Genomic DNA, 19,558 nt, shown 5'->3' with positions numbered 1-19,558 from the left:
GCCAGCCTGGGCTTCGTGAGAACCTGTCTTCTTCCATTTTCCAAGGCCCAAAGTAAGCATAAAGGGCCTTCCAAGTTCATTATGGATTTTAAGATAATATTTTATTAAAAATTTAAAAAAAAAAAAACTAAAAAAAAAAAAGATGTCTACGTAATTTATGCGCACCAAGTACTTGCTGGTGCCTGCAGAGGCCAGAAGGGGGCGTTGGATCTTCCAACAGGATTTCTCTGTGTAGCCCTGGCTGTCCTGAACCCACTTTACTGATCAGGATGGCCTCTGCCTCCCTGAGTGCTGGATTACAGGAGCGCACCACCACACCCGGCTGCAACAAGCGCCCACCCCTCCAGTTCCTCCTCCCTGGTAGAGTCAGGGTCACAGTTCGTAGCCGTGGCTGGCCTGGACCCATTGCTTCTGCCTTCAGGGTGCTAGGATTGAAGGTGTGTGCCTCGTCATCCGGGTGAGTGTCTAAAGCGTAACTGCCAACTGCCGAAGACACCAGGGGTGGAGATACATGTTAACTTCCAACAGGGAAGTCTTCTACAGCTTCCTAAGCTTTGTGGATGTAAACGTGTTTTGTTTTGGTCCCAGGTGTGGGATGTGGTCCACAGCAGCAGACTATTTGCCTCATACGGGCTCTGAAAAGGGCTCTTTGCGGCTGCAGATGCTTTAACTGAGGACTCTGGAGAGGGAATAAATGCCAGGGCCCAGAGTGTTGAGCGGGCTCTGAGGGAGAAGGCGGCTGCTGGCGCTTCCCCGGCACACCTCAGCCCAGCTGCTCCTGGTTGCTGTGGGTGCAGCTGGATGAGAAACTGGAGTTATCCTGCAATGAAGACTGGACTGGTTAGCCCCGACAACCCTAACCAGCAGGAAGCAGCCTAAGAGAACTCTGCCCTGCTCCCTACCAACCTTTTTTCCCTCCTACCCGGCGTTGAGATGTTGGAAGGGATTGGGGTGCAGAAGGGAAGAAGAGGCATAAGAAACCCAAAATGAAAGAGTCTAAAAAGAAATGAGTTGGGCATAGTGGTGCAAGCCTGTATCTCAGAATTTGGGAGGCTCGGGAGATCAAAGCCATCTTCAGCCATGTAATAATGTTGAGATCAGCCGAGGTTACATTAAATTCTGTCTTGAAAACAAAATAAAAAGAAGTAGGAGACAAGGAGGGACAAAACTGCATAGTACGTTCAGTGACATTCGGTAACCAGCGGAGGAAGAACCTCAAGGTCTATGCCACACCCTCCTAAAGGACCTCGGTTCCTCAGTACACCAAACCAGTCACTTTTAATTGGTTCACTGTCTACTTGGGATCCTCAGGAGTTGAACATATTTTGATAGGTAACAAAAGCCTTTTCTACGTTCATATGAAGTTATTTTTAGCACAGGTTTGCTGACGCCTGGTAACCAGAGAATGAAGCCAAAGGAATCCTGCACTCATTGGACCTTTTTGCTGGCATCGAGTTTTCTGATATCCCGTAACAGCAGAGACGAATGAAGTTTTCCCAGCATTAGTTACATTGGGGGCGACGTAACTCTGGCCAGATGCGACCTTCGATTAAAGGCCTGTCTACTGATGTTGAGAACTCCAGTCAGTGTGGAGGTGGTAGTGGTCAATGAGCTGTGAGCCGTGGATGAAGGCCTGCCCACATTCTTTACGTTCGTATGGCTCAATACCGGGGTGAATTCTCTCATGTTCAGTAAGTTGTGAGCTTCAACTATAAGCCGTTCCACACTCCCTACATCTGTAGGGTTTCTCCTAGGTATGAATGCTCTGATGATGAGTCCACTGGGGAGCACGAATAAAGGCCTTCCCACCCTCCTTACAGCCATAAGGCCTGCCACCTGTGCGGATTCTCTGACGTTGAGTGAGGTATGAACTGCGACTAAAGGCCTTCCCACAGGCCTTCCGTTCAGAGGGCTTCTCACCAGCGTGAGCCACAGCCGTCACTACATTCAGTCAGTGTGTCAACAGTTGTGTTGCTCTGCTGTAGCAGGGTGACAGACGGGTGACACCGAAAGTAGGCATGCCTTCCCCGGTGATTCCCACACGCTGGAAACGACACCCCCGGCTTGCTCGCTGTCTCTCAAGCCGGTCTCTGCACTCCCAGCTATCCTCACAGTCCTGGTGTGGAAAGCAGCGTCTCACCACTCCCGTCTGAACGACTGTTTCAAAAGGCCTTTCTGTGGAACTCTGTTGTACTTTGACTCCAAGTCTGAAAACTAGGGGAAACAAGTACAAGTTGTTTTCACCATGAGAGATAAAAACACCAGAGAAAATATGGAAATAAAGTGACAACTTTCATCATAAAAATCCTGATGGCTTAATATGTCTCAAATACTGAGCAGCTGCTAGAAAGCACAAATACGGCAAATGTGTCTGCGAGGCCAGATCGGGCAGTAGAGGAGCTGGGCCTGGGCTTTTGCTACTTTGCAGGTCTTTTTTCCACCCTTTATCCTCCCCGATTTCACCTCCATCACAAGATAGGAGAGAAAGATAGAGAGAGAGGAGAGAGAAAGAGAGAGAGAGAGATCTCTGAATCTAATTTCTTTTTCTTGTTTCTTCTTTGAGCAAGACTACTAACAAAAGGCAACCAACGCCCTGAAGGACCACCAACCACCGACGCACCTCTCCGAGCCCTAGCATTTATACTCGTGAAAGTCCCCAGCATTCCCGTGTCACCCAATCTCAGAAGCTATCTGCAGCTGGCAGAGTTACTCTCCTGCAGAGCACCAGGCAAACCAGTCAGCTATGTCCCATATCCCCACACCTGGGATTAAAACCAAAACATATTCTTATAATATTTCTGTGTGTGTTTTTATAGATTATTTATTTATTTATTATGTATAGAGTGTTCTGTCTGCATGTACACCCACACACCAGAAGAGAGCACCAGATCTCATGATAGATGGTTGTGGGCCACCATGTGGTTGCTGGAACTTGAACTCAGGACCTTTGGAAAAACAGCCAGCGTTCTTAACCTCTGAGCCATCTCTCCAGCCCTATTTCTGTGTGTGTGTGTGTTTGTTTTTTTTTAAGAAACCAACTTCCAAAATTGTCACTACATGAGAGCTTCTGGACAGTCATTCAGGTCACAGCTATCAACACTGTACTGTTAACCCTCTGACCTCTCCAGCCAGACCAGGTCTTACCCACCTGGATGCCAAGGTCTTGTCATATAATTTGTAACCATCCATGTTTCTTTCCCTTGCTCCAATAAGAAGATGACATCTGGCTTAGAAATGACAAGTCCTGTTTATGGGAAAAGAAATGAGGCATGATAAGACTGTTTAAACTTCACACTCTGGTGGCTGGAGAGACGCCTTAGCACTTCAAATCACTGGCTGCTCTTCCAGAAAATCTGGGTTTGAGTCCCAGAACCCACACGCAGCTCAAAATTGTAACTCCAGTTCCGGGGGACCAAACACCCTCATACAGACATACATGCAGCCAAAACACCAATGTCACACGTCAGCCTCATCCAGCAGAGTTCCACACAAACAGAACAAAGAAACAAAACCACCCCCCCAAAAAAAAAAGAAAGAAAGAAAAAGGAGATCCTATTTTGTAACATTTTCATTTCTAAAAAATTTAACACACATAGGGATGCAAAAGAGCCTTTCAAGATCTCTTCAGAACACCCAGCTTGCACTCTTGGGATAAATACTGGAAGTTTTTTGGGGGTGGTGAGGTGATTCTGTTAGAAGCATGCTCACAGAAGCGAGAGTTTTGCGGAGCTGGGCAGTGGTGGTGCGCACCTTTGATCCCAGCATTCCAGAGGCAGAGGAAAGCAATCTCTGTAAGTTTGAGGCCAGCCTTATCTACAGAACTAGTTCCAGGACAGCCAGGCTACACAGAGAAACCCTGTCTCAAAAACCCCCAAAACAAAACCAAACAAAAAACCTGATGAACTTTGAACTGCCTTTTGGATGTTCAATAGCCAACCACTGAGCTATAGACCCAGCTCATCATCACCGTTTTAGAAAAGGGATAGAAGAAAAGAATCATGCGTGACCAGGGCAGTTATGAATAGCTGTCTCTCTAGGCTACTATACAGGGGACAGAAGTCAGAGCAGGTTAGTGTTCCGTCTAAGCTCAGTGTCACCTTGTAAAGCTGAGGTCACTGCTGTCCAGGGCCAGAATCTGCTCAAACTTCACAGGCTCTTCACAGTAGAGCCACATCATTGACACACTTGGCTACTGCAAGACATTAATGTCGAAACTGCACACCAACACTTTCCCCTTTTTAGGAGTGGATATAGATTTTAAAGATTTATTATGTATACAATGTTCTGCCTGCATGTACACCTCCACACCAGAAGAGGGCAACAGATCTCATGATAGATGGTTGTGAGCCACCATGTGGTTGCTGGGAATTGAACTCAGGACCTGGGGAAGAGCAGACAGTGTTCTTAACGTCTGAGCCATCTCTCCAGCCCGAAAAACATGTACTTATCTTTGTGTGTGTGCACATATTCAGGCACATGAAGACTTGAACGCTGGTGCTAGCTCTTGACTTTGTGGTCGAATCACTGCGACATACTCCAGGCTAGTTTACCTGAGAGCTTTTGGAGACTGTCTCCGGATCCTACACAAACACACCACGACAACTGACTTTGGAGATCCAAGCTCAGAGCCTCATGCTTGTGCCACAAAAACTTTACACCCTTAGGCATCTCTCCAGCAACCAGCCACCTTTCTTTTTTTTTTTTTAGACACAGTTTTGCAACGTATCTCCGGCTGGCCTTGATTTTGAGATCCTCCTGCCTCAGGAGACTAAATGGTGGGATTACAGGGCTGTGTACACCGGCGTTTAGCTTCATTCAGCCACTCCTGAGACCCACAAGGACACAGGCAACAATCAGCTATCCTGTCACTTCCCGGGTCCATTACTAACACCCCTACAGGACCCCCTACACAGTCACACTCACACACGGAGGAGCACAGTCCTCTGCATCATCCAACCGTAACTGAACATTCACTCATGAGCAAAGATGGTCCACACCCGCGCGCACACAGCGTCACACACTGTCACAAAGCACTTTCCCGCCCCTCCCCTTCCCCCCGAGGAACACAGCAAGGATACCCACGCAGCGCCGATGCAGAGTCACGGACACAGAACGCCGCACACAGTACTACGCAAGGTCACCGAACCCAGAGACACAAACAGAACTATAGGCACACCCCCAGGGATAAAGGCTACCGAAAGAAATCGCTTTCACAATCACAACATCCCGGAACCACAACACACATCACATTACACCTGCACAGCAACCACCAGATATACACGTTGGAAACGGGTGATCACAACAGCACACTTTACAAGCACTCAACCAGTCCCACAGTCGCAATAAAAATCATATTTAGAATCCCGCAGCCCCATCCCTCTCGCTCCTACAAGCACAGCCCCAAGGCAAGGGACACGCCCAGTCCCCGCCCAGGACTCCCAGACCCCTCGCCTTCGGCCTCCGCAGAACGCGCGCGCATCCCACTCTGCAAAGGCTAAAGATTTCACCAAGTTGGGATGCAATGTCAGCTCGCTATGGACTCTGGGAAGCGTAGTTCAGAGCCACACCAGCTGTAGTCAAGATGGCGTCCTCTTACGTTGGAGTCTGAGTTCGGGCTATTTGTTGAGACGGCGCCAGCGGATTATCAAAAGAGTAAGTCCACACTCCAAACATCCCACCATGAGAGCTTATTTGGGTCCGAGTGACGACAGCCTCCCCAAAGAAACCCCTAATCAAGAGTCTGCGCGTGGAAGGAAGGGAAACGGCCCGCAGTGCCTTGTGGGAAATGTAGTCCACGGCCGCCAAAGCGGCGTTGCGGAGAGATAGCCTGAAGGAGCCCGGGAGCGTCGCGGGGACTTCTGGGAGTGCTCGCTCGCCGCCTGATTGCGCAGACGCAGGGCAGTGAGTGGACATTTTGGTCTTTGTCCGCGGGTCAGCGCGGCCTCTGGGTCCACGTGGCGCCGAAGTAGGAGGTGGGATCTGGGCGTCCCGGGTCGGTGGGGCCGGGAGGGTCGGAGGGGAGCGGTTCCCGTCTTTGGTGGCGCGGCGCGGGGCCCGGGGGAGGGGGCTTAGGAGCGTCGGGCCTTGGTGAGGGGCGGGGGCTCCGGGGTGCCCTGGAGCGGCCGAGGCCGCGTTGCACCGCAGAGCCCGGCCCCGTTGTGAGGAGTCGTCGGACCGGTGTGAGGCTGGGCGTGGGTGGGTCAGGGGCGGCTGTGCTCCGCGGAGGAGGAGGCCACGGCCGAGGCGCCGCGTCTGCGCGGTAGGCCCCGTGTCGAAAGTGCTGATGAATTGTGACGGGGCCATCTTCCCGGAGGGCGTCCGTCTGGTTTGGAGGCCGGAGACGGGGTGCGGGGAGGCTGAGGACGAACCGCTCGGAAGCCGGCTGTGTCGGTGTCGAGTCTGAGAGGGCAGGCAGTTGAAGTCCGCGGTTTGCGTGGTGGACCTTAATAAAACGTGTTTGTTTGTACCAGAACGCGGTCGTTTGTGAATGGGGGTAGAACACAGATGACTCTGACATTTCTTAGTTAAGAAACAGTTGGTTTTGTTTGTTTGTTTGTTTGTTCCGGGGGTGCCTGCCTCAGACTCCGCTTTTTATTTTTGAGGTACTTTATAATAGAGCTGCCAGGCAAAGTCGCGTTTCATTTGAGGAGCAACGTCCCACGGAAAACCCCGGATCAGGGAGCCTAATGTAGATTTGGGTTGGGCACAGTACCTCGTTGAATTATTATTATTATTATTATTATTTTATTTACATTTATTTGCTTGGACATGCTTACCACAGCGCCCGTGTGGAGGTCTGAGGACAAGCTTGGAGTCGGTTCTGTCTCTGGGGGTTGAATTCAGGTTGAAAGGCTTGGAAGAGGCGCCCTTACCTAACTCTGGGTCATCACCCTGGCTCAAGTTCCTTGTTTTTTGAAGAAAACTTAGCTGTTGCGGTGGTGGATCATAGCAGTCATAACTCCTTCATTAGTACAGCTCTGAATTGTGTGGCATATGGAAAAAACTACTGCCTGCTATTTCGGTCATTAAAGACATGGCCAGCTTCGGCCTTTAACGGTAAACGTTAAGCAACGGGGCACCTAAATAAGATTTGCGAGTCAGCTGCCTTCACATTTATGAAAAGCTACCGGCTGGTAGACAAATTGAAGAAAACCGCTATTTTAAATGGTGCTGAAGATGGCAGTGGTGGTGCCCGCCTTTAATCCCAGCGCTTGGGAGGCAGAGGCCGATGGATCTTCCTCTGCGTATAGCGTGTTCACGTTGTCGGCTGATGCAGGAATAGAGCCATTGCTCTGCGTCACCTGCAGGAACCGTGACTCAGCTATAACCGAGCCTTTGGCGTCAACTTAGAACATATTCTGTTATTTTTGATATTGTATGCTAGTTCCATTTCTCCCTTTCCTCTCTTTATTTGAACGCGTGTGCACTCTTGAGTGATACATGGCACACATCATGCATATGGAAATCAGAGGAATTGGTTCTCTTTCCACTATATTGGTAGAAAAGATTAAGGTCAGTATTTCAGGCTTGGTACCGAGTACCCTTATTTGATGAGCTATCTTGCCTGCTCCAGATTTGGAGTTTATTAAAATGTTTTGAGACAGGGCATCATTTAGCACAGGCTGGCTTTGAACTGGTTATATACCAGTAGCTCAGGCTGATCTTCTGTGTCTACCTCCAGAGCTCCAGAATTACAGGGGTGGTGCCACCACAGCCAATTTATGTGGTGCTAGGGATTGAACCCATGGCTTTCTGTATGTTGGCAAGCAGTCTTCCAACCAAGCCGTGGTCCTTGAGATATTTTTAATATAGATTTAAAAATCTGAAGGGTTAAGAGGAAAAAGGGCACTCAGGAAGGAAGGCAACATTCCAGAGCACATATGTGGACTTGCCAAAGAAGAGTTTCCCTTCATTGTCTGTACAGTAGTCACATATAACATTTGTTGGGTATTGTCTTCAAAGGGTTGCTAAAAACCTCATAGGGTGTTTATTGAGGTGCATCTGGCAGAATTACAAGTGATAAAGTAAAATTTACTCGCAGGGATGCAGTAACTCCTTTGTAGAAAAGTTAATCGTCTGATTTAAGATTCCTAGAAAATGGGAGAGGATGAGTCCCTACCCAAGGGTACATACATTCAGGCCTTAAGGTGGGTTCATTTTTATTTGTACAGAAACTACAGAGGGGCTGTATGGCTAGTTCATTTCAGTAAAGTACCTGCTGTTCAAGCATGAGGGCCTTAATGTAGACCCCCAGCATGCACATAATAAGCCAGGCATGCTGGTATACTCCGGCTTTTCCTCCTCAGACCCACGAGTAGCTAGGATTAGGTTTAGGTGTCTGTTAGGTTTTTTTGTTTGTTTGTTTTTCATGTAGAGTTTAGGATTGGCTTGTCTAATTCTGGGGAGGAGATGCCCCTCTAAAAATTGCTATTGAGATTGTATTAAAATTATAAAATAGTTCAGAAGAGAGAGCGATCTTTATGTTAGACACTCCTGTCCATGAGCATGTGCTTTGTCCGGATGTCATTTGGAGTCTTAAGTGTTTACATTTTTAGAAATATTACTGTGTGCATGGTGTGTAGCTCAGTACACAGGTGCCATGATGCACCTGTGAGGGTCAGAGGACGCGGCTCTAAAACTGGCGCTCTCCTTCCGTGAGGGTGAGTTCCGGATGCTGCGCCTAGGTTGTCAGCTGTGCATAACAAGCCATTTCAGCAGCCTTTAAAGTGTCCTCACATGGGCTTTCTTTATTACTGTTACACCATTACATGAGACACAGTCTAATATGTGTGTAGCCCAGGCTGACTTCGAATTTATACTCTTCCTACTTTTTAGGCTCCAGATCATACAAGCTCTAAACATTTGAGAAATGTCTTGCAATATTTATCCCTAACTGTTTTTTCTTCTAAGTTACTACAGTGAATAAAGTAATGGTTACTGGAATATTTGAAGACTTTTAGTTTCTTTTAACTTTTATTTTTTTTGGTTTAGTCCTGGCTCTCCAGGACTCACTTTGTAGACCAGGCTGGCCTCAAATTCACAGAGATCCCCCTGCCTCTGCCTCAGCCTGCTAGGGTTACAGGCTTGCACCACTGTACTTTATTCTTAGCATACTGTGTTATTATTCAGATTAAATAATACTGAGATGGGGACATCCTTGTGTTTATTTAGAATTTAGTGTAAATAGCTGCTGCACTGAATTGTTGTCATTATTATAGCGCTAGGGATTGACTGTAGAGCTGGTAGGCCAAACACTGCCCCTGAGTCACATTAACAGCTGCCTGTGCTTTTATATTAGTCAAGATTCAGGCTTTTCGTGTCCAGTGTGGATTATGGTTTCTGTCTTGGTTACTTTTCCATTGCCATGAAGAGACACCATGACCAAGGCAACTCATTAAAGAAAGCATTTGTAGTTGGGGGCTTGCTTACAGTTTCAGAGGGTGCGTCTGTGAGGATTATGAGTGTTCCTGCAGACAGACAGGCGTGACGCTGGAGCAGCAGCTCAGAGCTTAGATCTATCCACAAGATGTCGGCAGAGAGAGAGAAAGTCAGACAGTGCACCAGCCTGGGCCTGGTGTGGGCCTTTGCAACCTCAAAACCTACCCCCAGGAATATACCTTGTCTAATATTTGCAAGAGCAGCACTGCTGAGCTGTAGGCCCAGCCCTCTGTGATTGTGTTTTGGTGTCTTGATTTTGTGTGTCTTTGTGCAGTTATGTGCACCACAGCATGGGTGTGGAGGTCAGAGGACAACTTGAAGAAGTTGGTTCTCTTCTATCACTGTATAGATTCATGGGACCAAACTCAGGTCATCAGGCTTGGCTGTAGGTCCCTTTCCCTACTGAGCCATCTCACCAGTCCCCATATTTCTTGGTCATTTCATGTCATTCTGAGTTCTGTTTATTCAATAATAGCATGTTACTTTCTGAAAATATTTATTCTTTCTATTTTGATTATGTCATGAGTTACGTGATGTGATTATGTTATAAGTGGTCATGATAAATGTCATAGGATTCAAAGAATCAGGAGTTCAAGTCTAACCTGGGAGACATTTTGTCAGCAAAACCCAAAACATAATTTTTTAGAAAAGATCATAATCATAGGCTAAATGAATTGAGCTTATTCACTGTTAAGTACTGTAGATTTATGGTTTTCTTTTTTTGCTCTTTATTGTCTACTTTTGCTATTTTGTATGGGTTTTTCTGTCTCTTAAAAATATCTTCTCTGGGGCTGGAGAGATGGCTCAGAGATTAGGAGCACTGGCTGGTCTTCCAAAGGTCCTGAGTTCAATTCCCAGCAACCACATGGTGGCTCACAACCATCTATAATGAGATCTGGTGCCCTCTTCTGGTATGTAGGCATACATGCAGGCAGAATATTGTATAAATAATAAATAAATCTTTAAAAATATATATATATCTTCTCTGGCTTAGCTTCTTCTGGTTCAACTGTCGCCAACTGTCTTCTCTTCTTACTCTGCTGGCTCAATTCACTTTCAGCTCTGTCCTATTTTCACTCTGCTCAATCTCTTCTCTAGCCCTAGTCTCTCTTCTTTCTTCCTGCACCAGCTGTCTTCTCTGACCCTGTATTCTGCCAGCTGGACCTTGTCAATCCCTCACCTCTGCTGGCTTTTTTTTTTTTAAGGTTTATTTATTATGCATACAATGTTCTGTCTGCAAGAGGATATTATAGATGGTTGTGAGACACCATGTGGTTGCTGGGAATTGAACTCAGGACCTCTGGAAGAGCAGTCATTGTTCTTAACCTCTGAGCCATCTCTCCAGCCCTCTGCTGGCTTTTTATATTCTCTCCTGTTCCCAGAATTTTAAGAGCCAACTGATACTGAAGGATATAGAGTTCTTTAAAGGATCAGGCACACAAAATAAAACACACTACAAAGTACCAAATGGGCCCTTTCAAACTAGATACACATTGTGTTGCAAACCTGTGTTTGAGAAGGCAGGGGCAGAAAGACCCAGAGATAATAGCCAGCTCCCTTACATAGCAAGTTTGAGTTCATCTTCGGCTACATGAGAACCTGCCTCCCCTCCCCTTCCAAACATTTTCTGGTTGTGATGACACATGCCTATAATCCCAGCATGTGTGAGGCAAAGGCAAAAGTATCCATGTAACTTCAAGGCTACCATGGTCTACGTAGAGAATTGTGCGTCAGTCAGAACTACACAGCCAAGACCCTGTCTCAGAACAGCAACAACAAAAGGAAGTAAGAAAGAAAGAAGAGAAAATAGTTTCTGTTCTTTATTTCCTTTAATCAGTTTTATCCTTTTTTTCTTTTTGTTTTTTTTCCCTCCACTATTGTATTTCCTTGATGTATCCTACGAATTTGTCATTAAACTTCTACCAGCAAATGGCAAGTGTAAGTTATCATTTTTAGTAACGAGATCCTGTTCTTGATCAGTTAAAATGTAATGTTTTGTCTGCCTTTTACCAGTTCAGTCCTTACGGCACACTCCCACCCCACCCCCCACCCACCCCCATCCCCACAGGTTTCTCTGTGTAGCTCTGGCTGTTCTAGAAATCTGTAGACCAGGCTGGGCTTGAACTCAGAGGTCCACCTACCTCTGCCTCCCCAAGTGCTGGGATTAAAGGTGTGCACCACCATTCAGCTCTGTTCCTCACACTTTTAATTGCCTTTTTGGAAACAGTAGCATGTAACCCTGGCTGACCTCAAGTTTACTTACACACCCAGGATGACCTAGAACGCTCAGTCCTCTACACACCCCACCTTCCTACGCTGTGGGGCTCTAAGCCTGTGCCACCACTCTCAGGACCCTTTAGAGTTTGAGTGTTCTTTGTACAATCTTTTCTTTCACCATCCTTCATTCCATTTTTTTTTTTTTTAAGATACTTGAGTCCCTTCAATTTCTTCTGTTTTGTAGTACAAACCAGTTTGCTTTTTTTGACATTTGCATGTTCTTGGTAACTACATTTTATAAGCTTCCTCAGATAAATCCATTATGCTTTGAACAACTACCATATGATTTATGCTTTTGAAAAGTGAGATAGATCCTGGGTAAAGGCACTTGCCACCAAGCCTAACAACCTGAGTTCCATCCAGAGAAGAACCAGCTCCTGCAAATTATTCTCTATCAACTTGTGTTAGCTGAGTGATAGTTATTTTTGTGTAGTCATTTTATCTTGTTGAATAATTTCTCAATGTTATTCAATTTACTGGTTTCTTAACTAGAAAAAAACTTATTTTTTTCAAGCATATACTCATGAATATGTTTTTTTTTTAAGCTCGGATTTTCTCTCTAATGGTTCTCTTCTCAAATTTTAGAGATATAGATTGCATAGAATTTTTTCATTCTGGGATATGAGCTATCACAATTAATCTCTGTTAGCACAATCCCCATACATAGCAGTATTTTGTTTGTTTGTTTGTTTGTTGTTTGAGACTGGGTGTCTTGTGGCTCAGGGTAGTCTTGGACTTACTGTGCAAAAAAAGGTTTATCATCCTGCCACCACCACCTTCCAAATGCTGGGGTTATGGAGTGCACAAACCTGGCAAGTTTTTTTTTTTTTTTTTTGTTTTTTGTTTTGTTTTGTTTTGTTTTGTTTTCGTGGCTGAGGGTTTAACTTAGAACCTCAGTAATGTTAGACAAACATTATGTCTGTGAGCTACATAGTAAAAATCTGAAAACTTATTGCCCATAAGGGAGTAAGTATAAATTAAAATAAATTATATAATTCTCCCCTTTCTTTAGCCCTCCCATTTCCTGTCCCCTGCTCCCTCTCAGATTCATGGCCTCTTTTATATGTATGTATGTGCTCAGTTCATCTAGTGTTTCTTGTATGTATGTGATTTCAGGGGTGACTAATTGGAATTGGATAGCCAATGAAAGGGCTTATCCCTGGGGATGACTATTTTCCTCTTCTCAGCATTCCTTAGTTGCCTGTAGTACTTCCATGCTAGCATTGTCTGTTGGTGTTCTGCTTGCTCAAGTGCTGTTTTGGGAGCTCATATTGTTGAGTATCAAAGGTAAAGAAAGATTCCCTGTCAATTCTAGGAGACACAGTCTCACATTTTTCCTGGTCCTGTGTCTCTTACTGTCTTTCCACCCCCTCTTCCGTGATGAGGGGCAAGGGTTGTGTCTATTGGGGCACAGTCATTTGTTCTCTGTCTGCATTTTGACCAGTTGTGGTTGGTGTGTGACCATTTCTGTGGTGGTCTCCGTCTATTGTAAAGAGAAGCTTTTTTGGTGAGGGGTGAAAGCCACACCTAAATGGATATAAGGATCAGCATAGAGTGTGGTTAGAAATGAGGCTGGTTTAGGAGAGCGGCAGGGGTAGGGTTTCCTCTTAGCAGGTAGTTGGCTGGGTGTCCGGTACCAGACATTATTTCTGTCCTGGTGAGCAGGCCTTACTTAAGTTCGACAGTTAGACGGCTGTTGGTTAGCACCGAGGTCTGAGTGCCGCTGTCTTCCCATGTTGGTGGTTGTTACGCTGGCTATGATTATGGGTTGCTTCCCTCTCTTGGAAACCTGCACTTCCGTACTATGAAAGCTAACTAATGGTAACCAAGCTATGGGTGGTGTTTGCTCAGCGCCTGCTATGCATTACCCGTGTTCCTTTAAATAGTTCTTTGTGATCTGTTGCAGAAGCATCTGAGAAGTGGCAAGTACAGAGTGCCACCAAGCTTGGGCGGTCAGCTGAGTCCACCAAGGGAAGTGGTGAATGCAAGAAAATTGGAATAATCTTTTCTCTGCTCACAGACTTTTTCTTTTCTTTTTTCAGAAGAGACTTCGCTTTTTAAAAGGCAATACATTTTTCAAAGCTTCAAGCTTTGAGCTCGAAACCCAGTTTAGATTTAAACAGAAAGTTGTATGGGAAAGAATCATCCGCGTTACACAGTTTGGAAATCCTCTACATACTCTACTCTCCTGGTAGGAATTTCTATAAGTAGACTCCAGTGTGGAAATGCCTGCAGTTTAAAAACTGCCTCATTAGTGGAGCAAGCAGCCTAGAGGAAAAGCCTGTGAACTTACCAAACACGGGGAAGCGTTTGCCTAAGTGTCCCATCTCACTGCACGTAGAAGTCATGCTGAGAGGAAGCCCCGTGTTTCTCAGGAATATTGAAAAGCCATTAGCTAGATGACAGCTCTCTCAACATCAGAAAATTCATGGTGGAGAAAAAGAAGTGAAATTTGCAAAAACAACATTGACTGTTAGTAAAACTTACACTGGGAAGAAAGGTTTGTTTCTTATTCTTTGTCCCTTACTCTGCATTTGAATGAGAAGTTAGACACAGAAGCCTTAGAACTTTAAGAGATGTGGAAATATCCTCAGCTAAGAGTAAGCCTTCATTCATCAAAAATTTCATATTGGAGATAAGCCTTGTGAATGTGATAAAGCTTCCATTCAGATGTCACACCTCAGTCAGCAGTTAATTTTAAGTGGGGGAAGCCCCTTTGCCTGTAAAGTATGTGGGAAACTCTTCAGCCACAAATCAAATCTTACCGAGCATGAGCATTTTCATAATAGAGAGAAGCCTTTTGAATGTAACGAATGTGGAAAAGCCTTTAGCCAAAAACAGTATGTCATTAAGCATCAGAACACTCACACTGGAGAGAAGCTTTTTGAGTGTAATGATTGTGGAAAGTCCTTTAGCCAGAAGGAAAACTTGCTTACCCATCAGAAAATTCACACTGGAGAGAAACCTTTTGAGTGCAAAGATTGTGGGAAAGCTTTCATTCAGAAGTCAAACCTCATCAGACATCAGAGAACTCACACAGGAGAGAAGCCCTTCATATGTAAGGAGTGTGGGAAAACCTTTAGTGGCAAATCAAATCTTACTGAGCATGAGAAAATTCATATTGGTGAGAAGCCCTTTAAATGTAATGAATGTGGAACAGCGTTTGGCCAAAAAAAGTACCTCATAAAGCATCAAAACATTCACACTGGAGAGAAACCCTATGAATGCAATGAATGTGGAAAAGCCTTCTCTCAGCGAACATCACTTATTGTGCATGTGAGAATTCATTCAGGTGATAAACCTTATGAATGCAATGTGTGTGGAAAAGCCTTCTCTCAGAGTTCATCTCTAACAGTGCATGTGAGGAGCCATACAGGTGAGAAACCCTATGGTTGTAATGAATGTGGGAAGGCCTTTTCTCAGTTCTCAACCCTGGCCCTGCATTTGAGAATACACACAGGTAAAAAGCCTTATCAATGTAGTGAGTGTGGAAAGGCTTTCAGCCAGAAGTCTCACCACATTAGACACCAGAAAATCCATACTCATTAAGCGGTCTGTGAATACCTTCAGTATGGGCAAGTGTTCATTAAGGATTTACACGCCATAGTGCATCATCTCTATTCTGAGGCTAAGAATTATAAATCAGCCCAATATTTAACATAAAATGTCATGAACACCGAAGAATTCATACTGAAGGGAAGGAAGTTTGTATGATTGAAAGCCTGCACTCAACAACCATAACAGAAGAAAACAATGCTGAAACTTTAAACAGTTAATCTACAATTGAGAATGGAAAACAGGCATGTTACTGCTATCAGCATAGATCTGGAGCTCTTCTCCAGTCTAATAAGTAAGCTGTTTAGAAGAAACAAAGCTAAATTATGTGATTTTAAGAGGACAGACATTATAGAATGATAACTATGCATTTCCCAGGATCTAGAGTATGAAAAGAATTGCTTCAGCTGAGCACCAAGACTATGCTTGGGTGTAAACTGTTCTCTGAGGAGGAAACTTACACACGGACTGTAAACAAGACTAAAAGTAAACTATATGGATATGAAAGCAGAGCTACAGACGCTCCACATTGTGCAAGGTTGACACTGGGTGGGAAAACATTCCTTGTAATATTTAAAAATACTTAAAACTGCTCATGAGCATTTATGCTCAGGAGGTTAGTACCAGGAAATGTACCATGTCTTAATTTAGAGTAGCCAAATACCAGAACTGAATTGCCTGTTAGGAAGGGAAGAGAAAATTTTAGGTGGACTGCTGTGCAGACACCTGGCAGCTGCAGCAGATGAAGTGTGCGTAACTGGACGGGGTCTGGACGTAACGTGGGCAGAGTTTCAGAATGATGCACACAGTACAGTGACTTTCTGCCAGGCGAAATGTTCCTTCTTGAAACTCAGCGTATTATGGTATAGATACACACATGTCTGTAAATGTCTGCGATGCATCAGAAGGGTGCAGACCAACGCCAGCGTAAGTGAGGAGGGAGGAGGGTGAGCGTGGGAGGGGCTGGGGAGGGCTTCAGCTTTTTATAAGCATTCATTCTCTTAAAAACTGCAAGTAACTATATAAGATACTGGCTAATTTTCAGTTGTGTTATAATGGATATCATGTCCTATTTTTTGTACTTTTTCTGTATTTTTCAAAATAAGAATGGCGGTAAAGGTGGGAACTCTGTACTTGTAGAAATGTTATAGTCGATTAATTCCCAATCAAATACTAAGCTTTTATAGAAGATATTTCTAAAACTTTTAACAATGAGTGGACGGACTTGGCACTCTGTGTAATGAAATTATCTATTTTATTAAAATTTAAAATGACGGCATATTCTTAAATCTTTTAACTTTATTTTACTATGTTGCATATGGCCTCAATCTAGATTTCTAATATTTTGCAAGATATTTGAACTTAGGAATTTCATTGAATTTTAAGTTTAGTTGCATGGGCACCATTTCCCATGCAGAGTGTTTCATTTTTCCCACTGGTCAGCAGTCACTTTCTTTTCTCCAGGGGTCGTGGGTACAGAATATTAACTTGTGGGTGGGGGTGGTGTGGATTGTATGCAGATTGCATGTCTATGGAAGCCAGAGCCCAGCCTCTGCCTGCCTCTCCCTGGCCTGGAATGAAGCCTGGCTGACAGCACGGCCAGGGATCTGCCTGTCTGTCTCCACCAAGGCTGGGACTGCAAGTGTACAGCACGGCACTTGGCGCTTTTTTTTTTTTTTTCTCCAAGCATGGTTTTTGGGAATGGGCTCTAGGGCCTTTGTTTACAAGGCAAAGACTTTATTGACAGCTAGCTCCCAGCTCTAGGGGCTTTTTACATTTTGTGTTGTGTGCATGCCAGTGTGCCCCAGGAGAGGGGAATCTCGTGGGATTCAGTTCTTTACCTCCACCATATGGGTTCCAGAAGACCAAACTAAGGTCCTTAGACTTGATGACAAGCTCCTTTATATGCTGAGCCATCTTGCTGCCCACCCCCTATATATCAGATGTTAACATGTTGGCATCTACATCTGCTAATCTCAGAACCTTTGAAACTGAGGTGCATTCATGTGGTTACATTACATGTATCTTTTCTTACTGTTTGATGGCATAACCGTGATTGTATGTGTAAATGCATAAGTGATTCCTTGTTTTTCAAAATATGAAATCTCTGTCCCCTTTACTCACCCTGCTTAGCTATGTATATCTTGAAAATTTAAGGTGTTCTTTCAATATCAGATAGCACAATGAAATTTGGTCTCTTGAGTTTTACATTAATTCCTGGTCATGATTTTTGTGGTGCTGGGTTTAAACCCAGGGCCTGGTGAATGTTCTGTCTACAGAGCTGTTTTCTAGACCTGTGTGATTTCTGGGTTTTGTTTGTTGTGTTTTGTTTTCTTTTCTTTAAGCAGGGTTTCTCTGTGTAGCCCTGGCTGTCCTGGTCTTACTTTGTAGACGTGGCTGGCCTCGAACTCACAGAGATCCACCTCCCTCTGCCTTCCTGAGTGCTAGGATTACAAGTATGCGCTGCCATACCCGGCTCTGTCATGCAAAGTTAATTGTAGTCCAGAGCAACTCGTAGACCATATATGTGGGGGGGTGTGTGTGGTCTTTTTAACTTAATTCTCTCCTTCCTAATATTCAGTGTAGGTTAGTAGACAGTGCTGGGCTTCACTGTCCTCCATCTTGTGACTCACTAAGTCTTGGATGGGTCCTGAGTATATGCTTTGCTAACAAGTTTCTGAAGGATTCTGAGCCTATCAGCCACTTTAGAAACCACCAGTGTAACTGTGTATCTGTGGGATTGCTGTGTTGGTATCAGTCATTTCCATATTTTACATAGTGTGTGTTGAAAATAAAACTTTGCACATAAAATACTTAGGAGAGATCAAATTTTGACTTCCCATAGTGTTACAGCAGTGGATCAGAAGCTTGGGAAAAGCCCATGTTTGTGTCTCCCTTTAGGTCTGTGAGTACAGTACAGGAGCAGAATCTCTGACCAGCAGCACATACGAGGTGCAGTGCTTCTCACCATGTAGTCAGAGGACAACTTGCATGGATCAGTTTTATTCCACTGTGAGGGTCCTAGGCATCCAACTTAAGCCGTCCAGCTTGGTGGCAAATGCCTTTACCTGTTGAGCCATCTCACTTGTCGCATTTCTAAATAATTTTACGAACAAAACTTAAATAAGCCATTTCCCTGGTAAGAATTTTGGGATTCTCTTTTGAGCTTATGTTAGAAGAGAGGCTGGGAAGATGTCTGGGGCAAGTGTATTTGGAGGAAAGGTGGTCTCCATTGCTCTGTTGGCAATAGCCAGCTTTCACATTTGTCCAGAGGAAAACAAGCAGGTGTCTTCATAGTTAATGTGGCCAGGGATTTGTAGTTTTCAGAGATGGCTTAGAAACCAAGAGGACAAAAATGTGTGATTGTACCTGTGTAGGTTACTATTGAAAAATTGAAAAAGTTGTGTGTTCAAGTCCAGCCTCGTTGACAAGCAAGTTCCAGGACAACCAGTGCTGCATAGACCCTCTCTCAAAGAAAAGAGAGAAAAAAGGTGAGTGCTAGATGTCCTTTTCATCTGTGGTAGACTATTTGTGCCATAGTTACCTCCAGTGCCTCCCTTCAAAGGCTTGGTTGAATCTTTATGGAATTCTTCAGCAGTGCTCGGCTACATATTGCACGTTAAGTGATTGCTGCCATTAATGTAGTGAGCTGAAGATGGGACGGGTCTGGCCTAGTGATGAGCTGTGGAAGAGGACCCAAGTCATGCTATTCACAACTGCCTACAACTCCAACTTCAGGGGGATTCTGTGCCCTCATCTGACATCTACAACTCAGCTTGCTCATGCCCACACGGACACACCTAATTTCAAAAACAAAAATTACTATTAAAGATGAAATACTTTGCTAGAAGCCTCAGGTGACTCAGTGTGAAGTTTGGACTGGAGTATTTGGCTAAGATAGGATCTACTGAGTGAGGTAGGCAGTGCGGGAGCAGAGGGCGGGCTGGGCTTTGGAAGAGTGCATGTGCCCTGACCTGTGTCATGTGGGATCACGAATGATCATGTCTCATTTGCACTTCAGTGAGTTTGCGTGGTTGGTTTCTCCTGGCCGATACTATTTAATATTTTTGAATTTCCTTTCCACATTACGTATGTGCATGTGTGTGCAATTGCCAACAGTTGGGAAATGTGGAGGCGAAGTTTTGGGCAGCTGGGAATGGTCCTATCAAGAGCAGAAGCACTCAGTGCTTCATCATCTCCAGCCTTCCCCCACATTAAAAAATTTTTAAAGGACATTGTGTGTGTGTGTGTGTGTGTGTGTGTGTGTGTGTGTGTGTGTGTGTGTGTG

General features: G+C 44.8%; 1 protein-coding gene and 1 long non-coding RNA gene across 2 annotated transcripts; one reads left to right on the top strand and one right to left on the bottom strand.

Moving 5' to 3' along the window:
* Positions 1–682: 682 nt before the first annotated feature.
* LOC129667303 (uncharacterized) lies at positions 683–5,438 on the bottom strand. Its single transcript, XR_008718715.1, has 3 exons — positions 4,098–5,438; positions 3,149–3,244; positions 683–2,214 (listed from the first exon to the last, which is right to left on the bottom strand). It is a non-coding gene; the product is annotated as an uncharacterized LOC129667303 (long non-coding RNA).
* A 464-nt stretch (positions 5,439–5,902) lies between these two features.
* Positions 5,903–16,549, top strand: Znf146 (zinc finger protein 146). The gene is made up of 2 exons (XM_055594879.1): positions 5,903–5,972; positions 13,758–16,549. Exon 2 carries the CDS (start codon positions 14,386–14,388, stop codon positions 15,262–15,264), a length of 879 nt encoding a protein of 292 aa, XP_055450854.1. The 5' UTR covers positions 5,903–5,972; positions 13,758–14,385; the 3' UTR covers positions 15,265–16,549.
* Positions 16,550–19,558: the final 3,009 nt, after the last annotated feature.

The sequence above is a fragment of the Psammomys obesus genome, unplaced genomic scaffold (genome assembly GCF_907164565.1).
Source record: "Psammomys obesus unplaced genomic scaffold, mPsaObe1.curated_primary_1811, whole genome shotgun sequence".
Lineage (NCBI taxonomy): Eukaryota > Metazoa > Chordata > Mammalia > Rodentia > Muridae > Psammomys > Psammomys obesus.
This window is presented reverse-complemented; position numbering and strand designations above follow the sequence as displayed.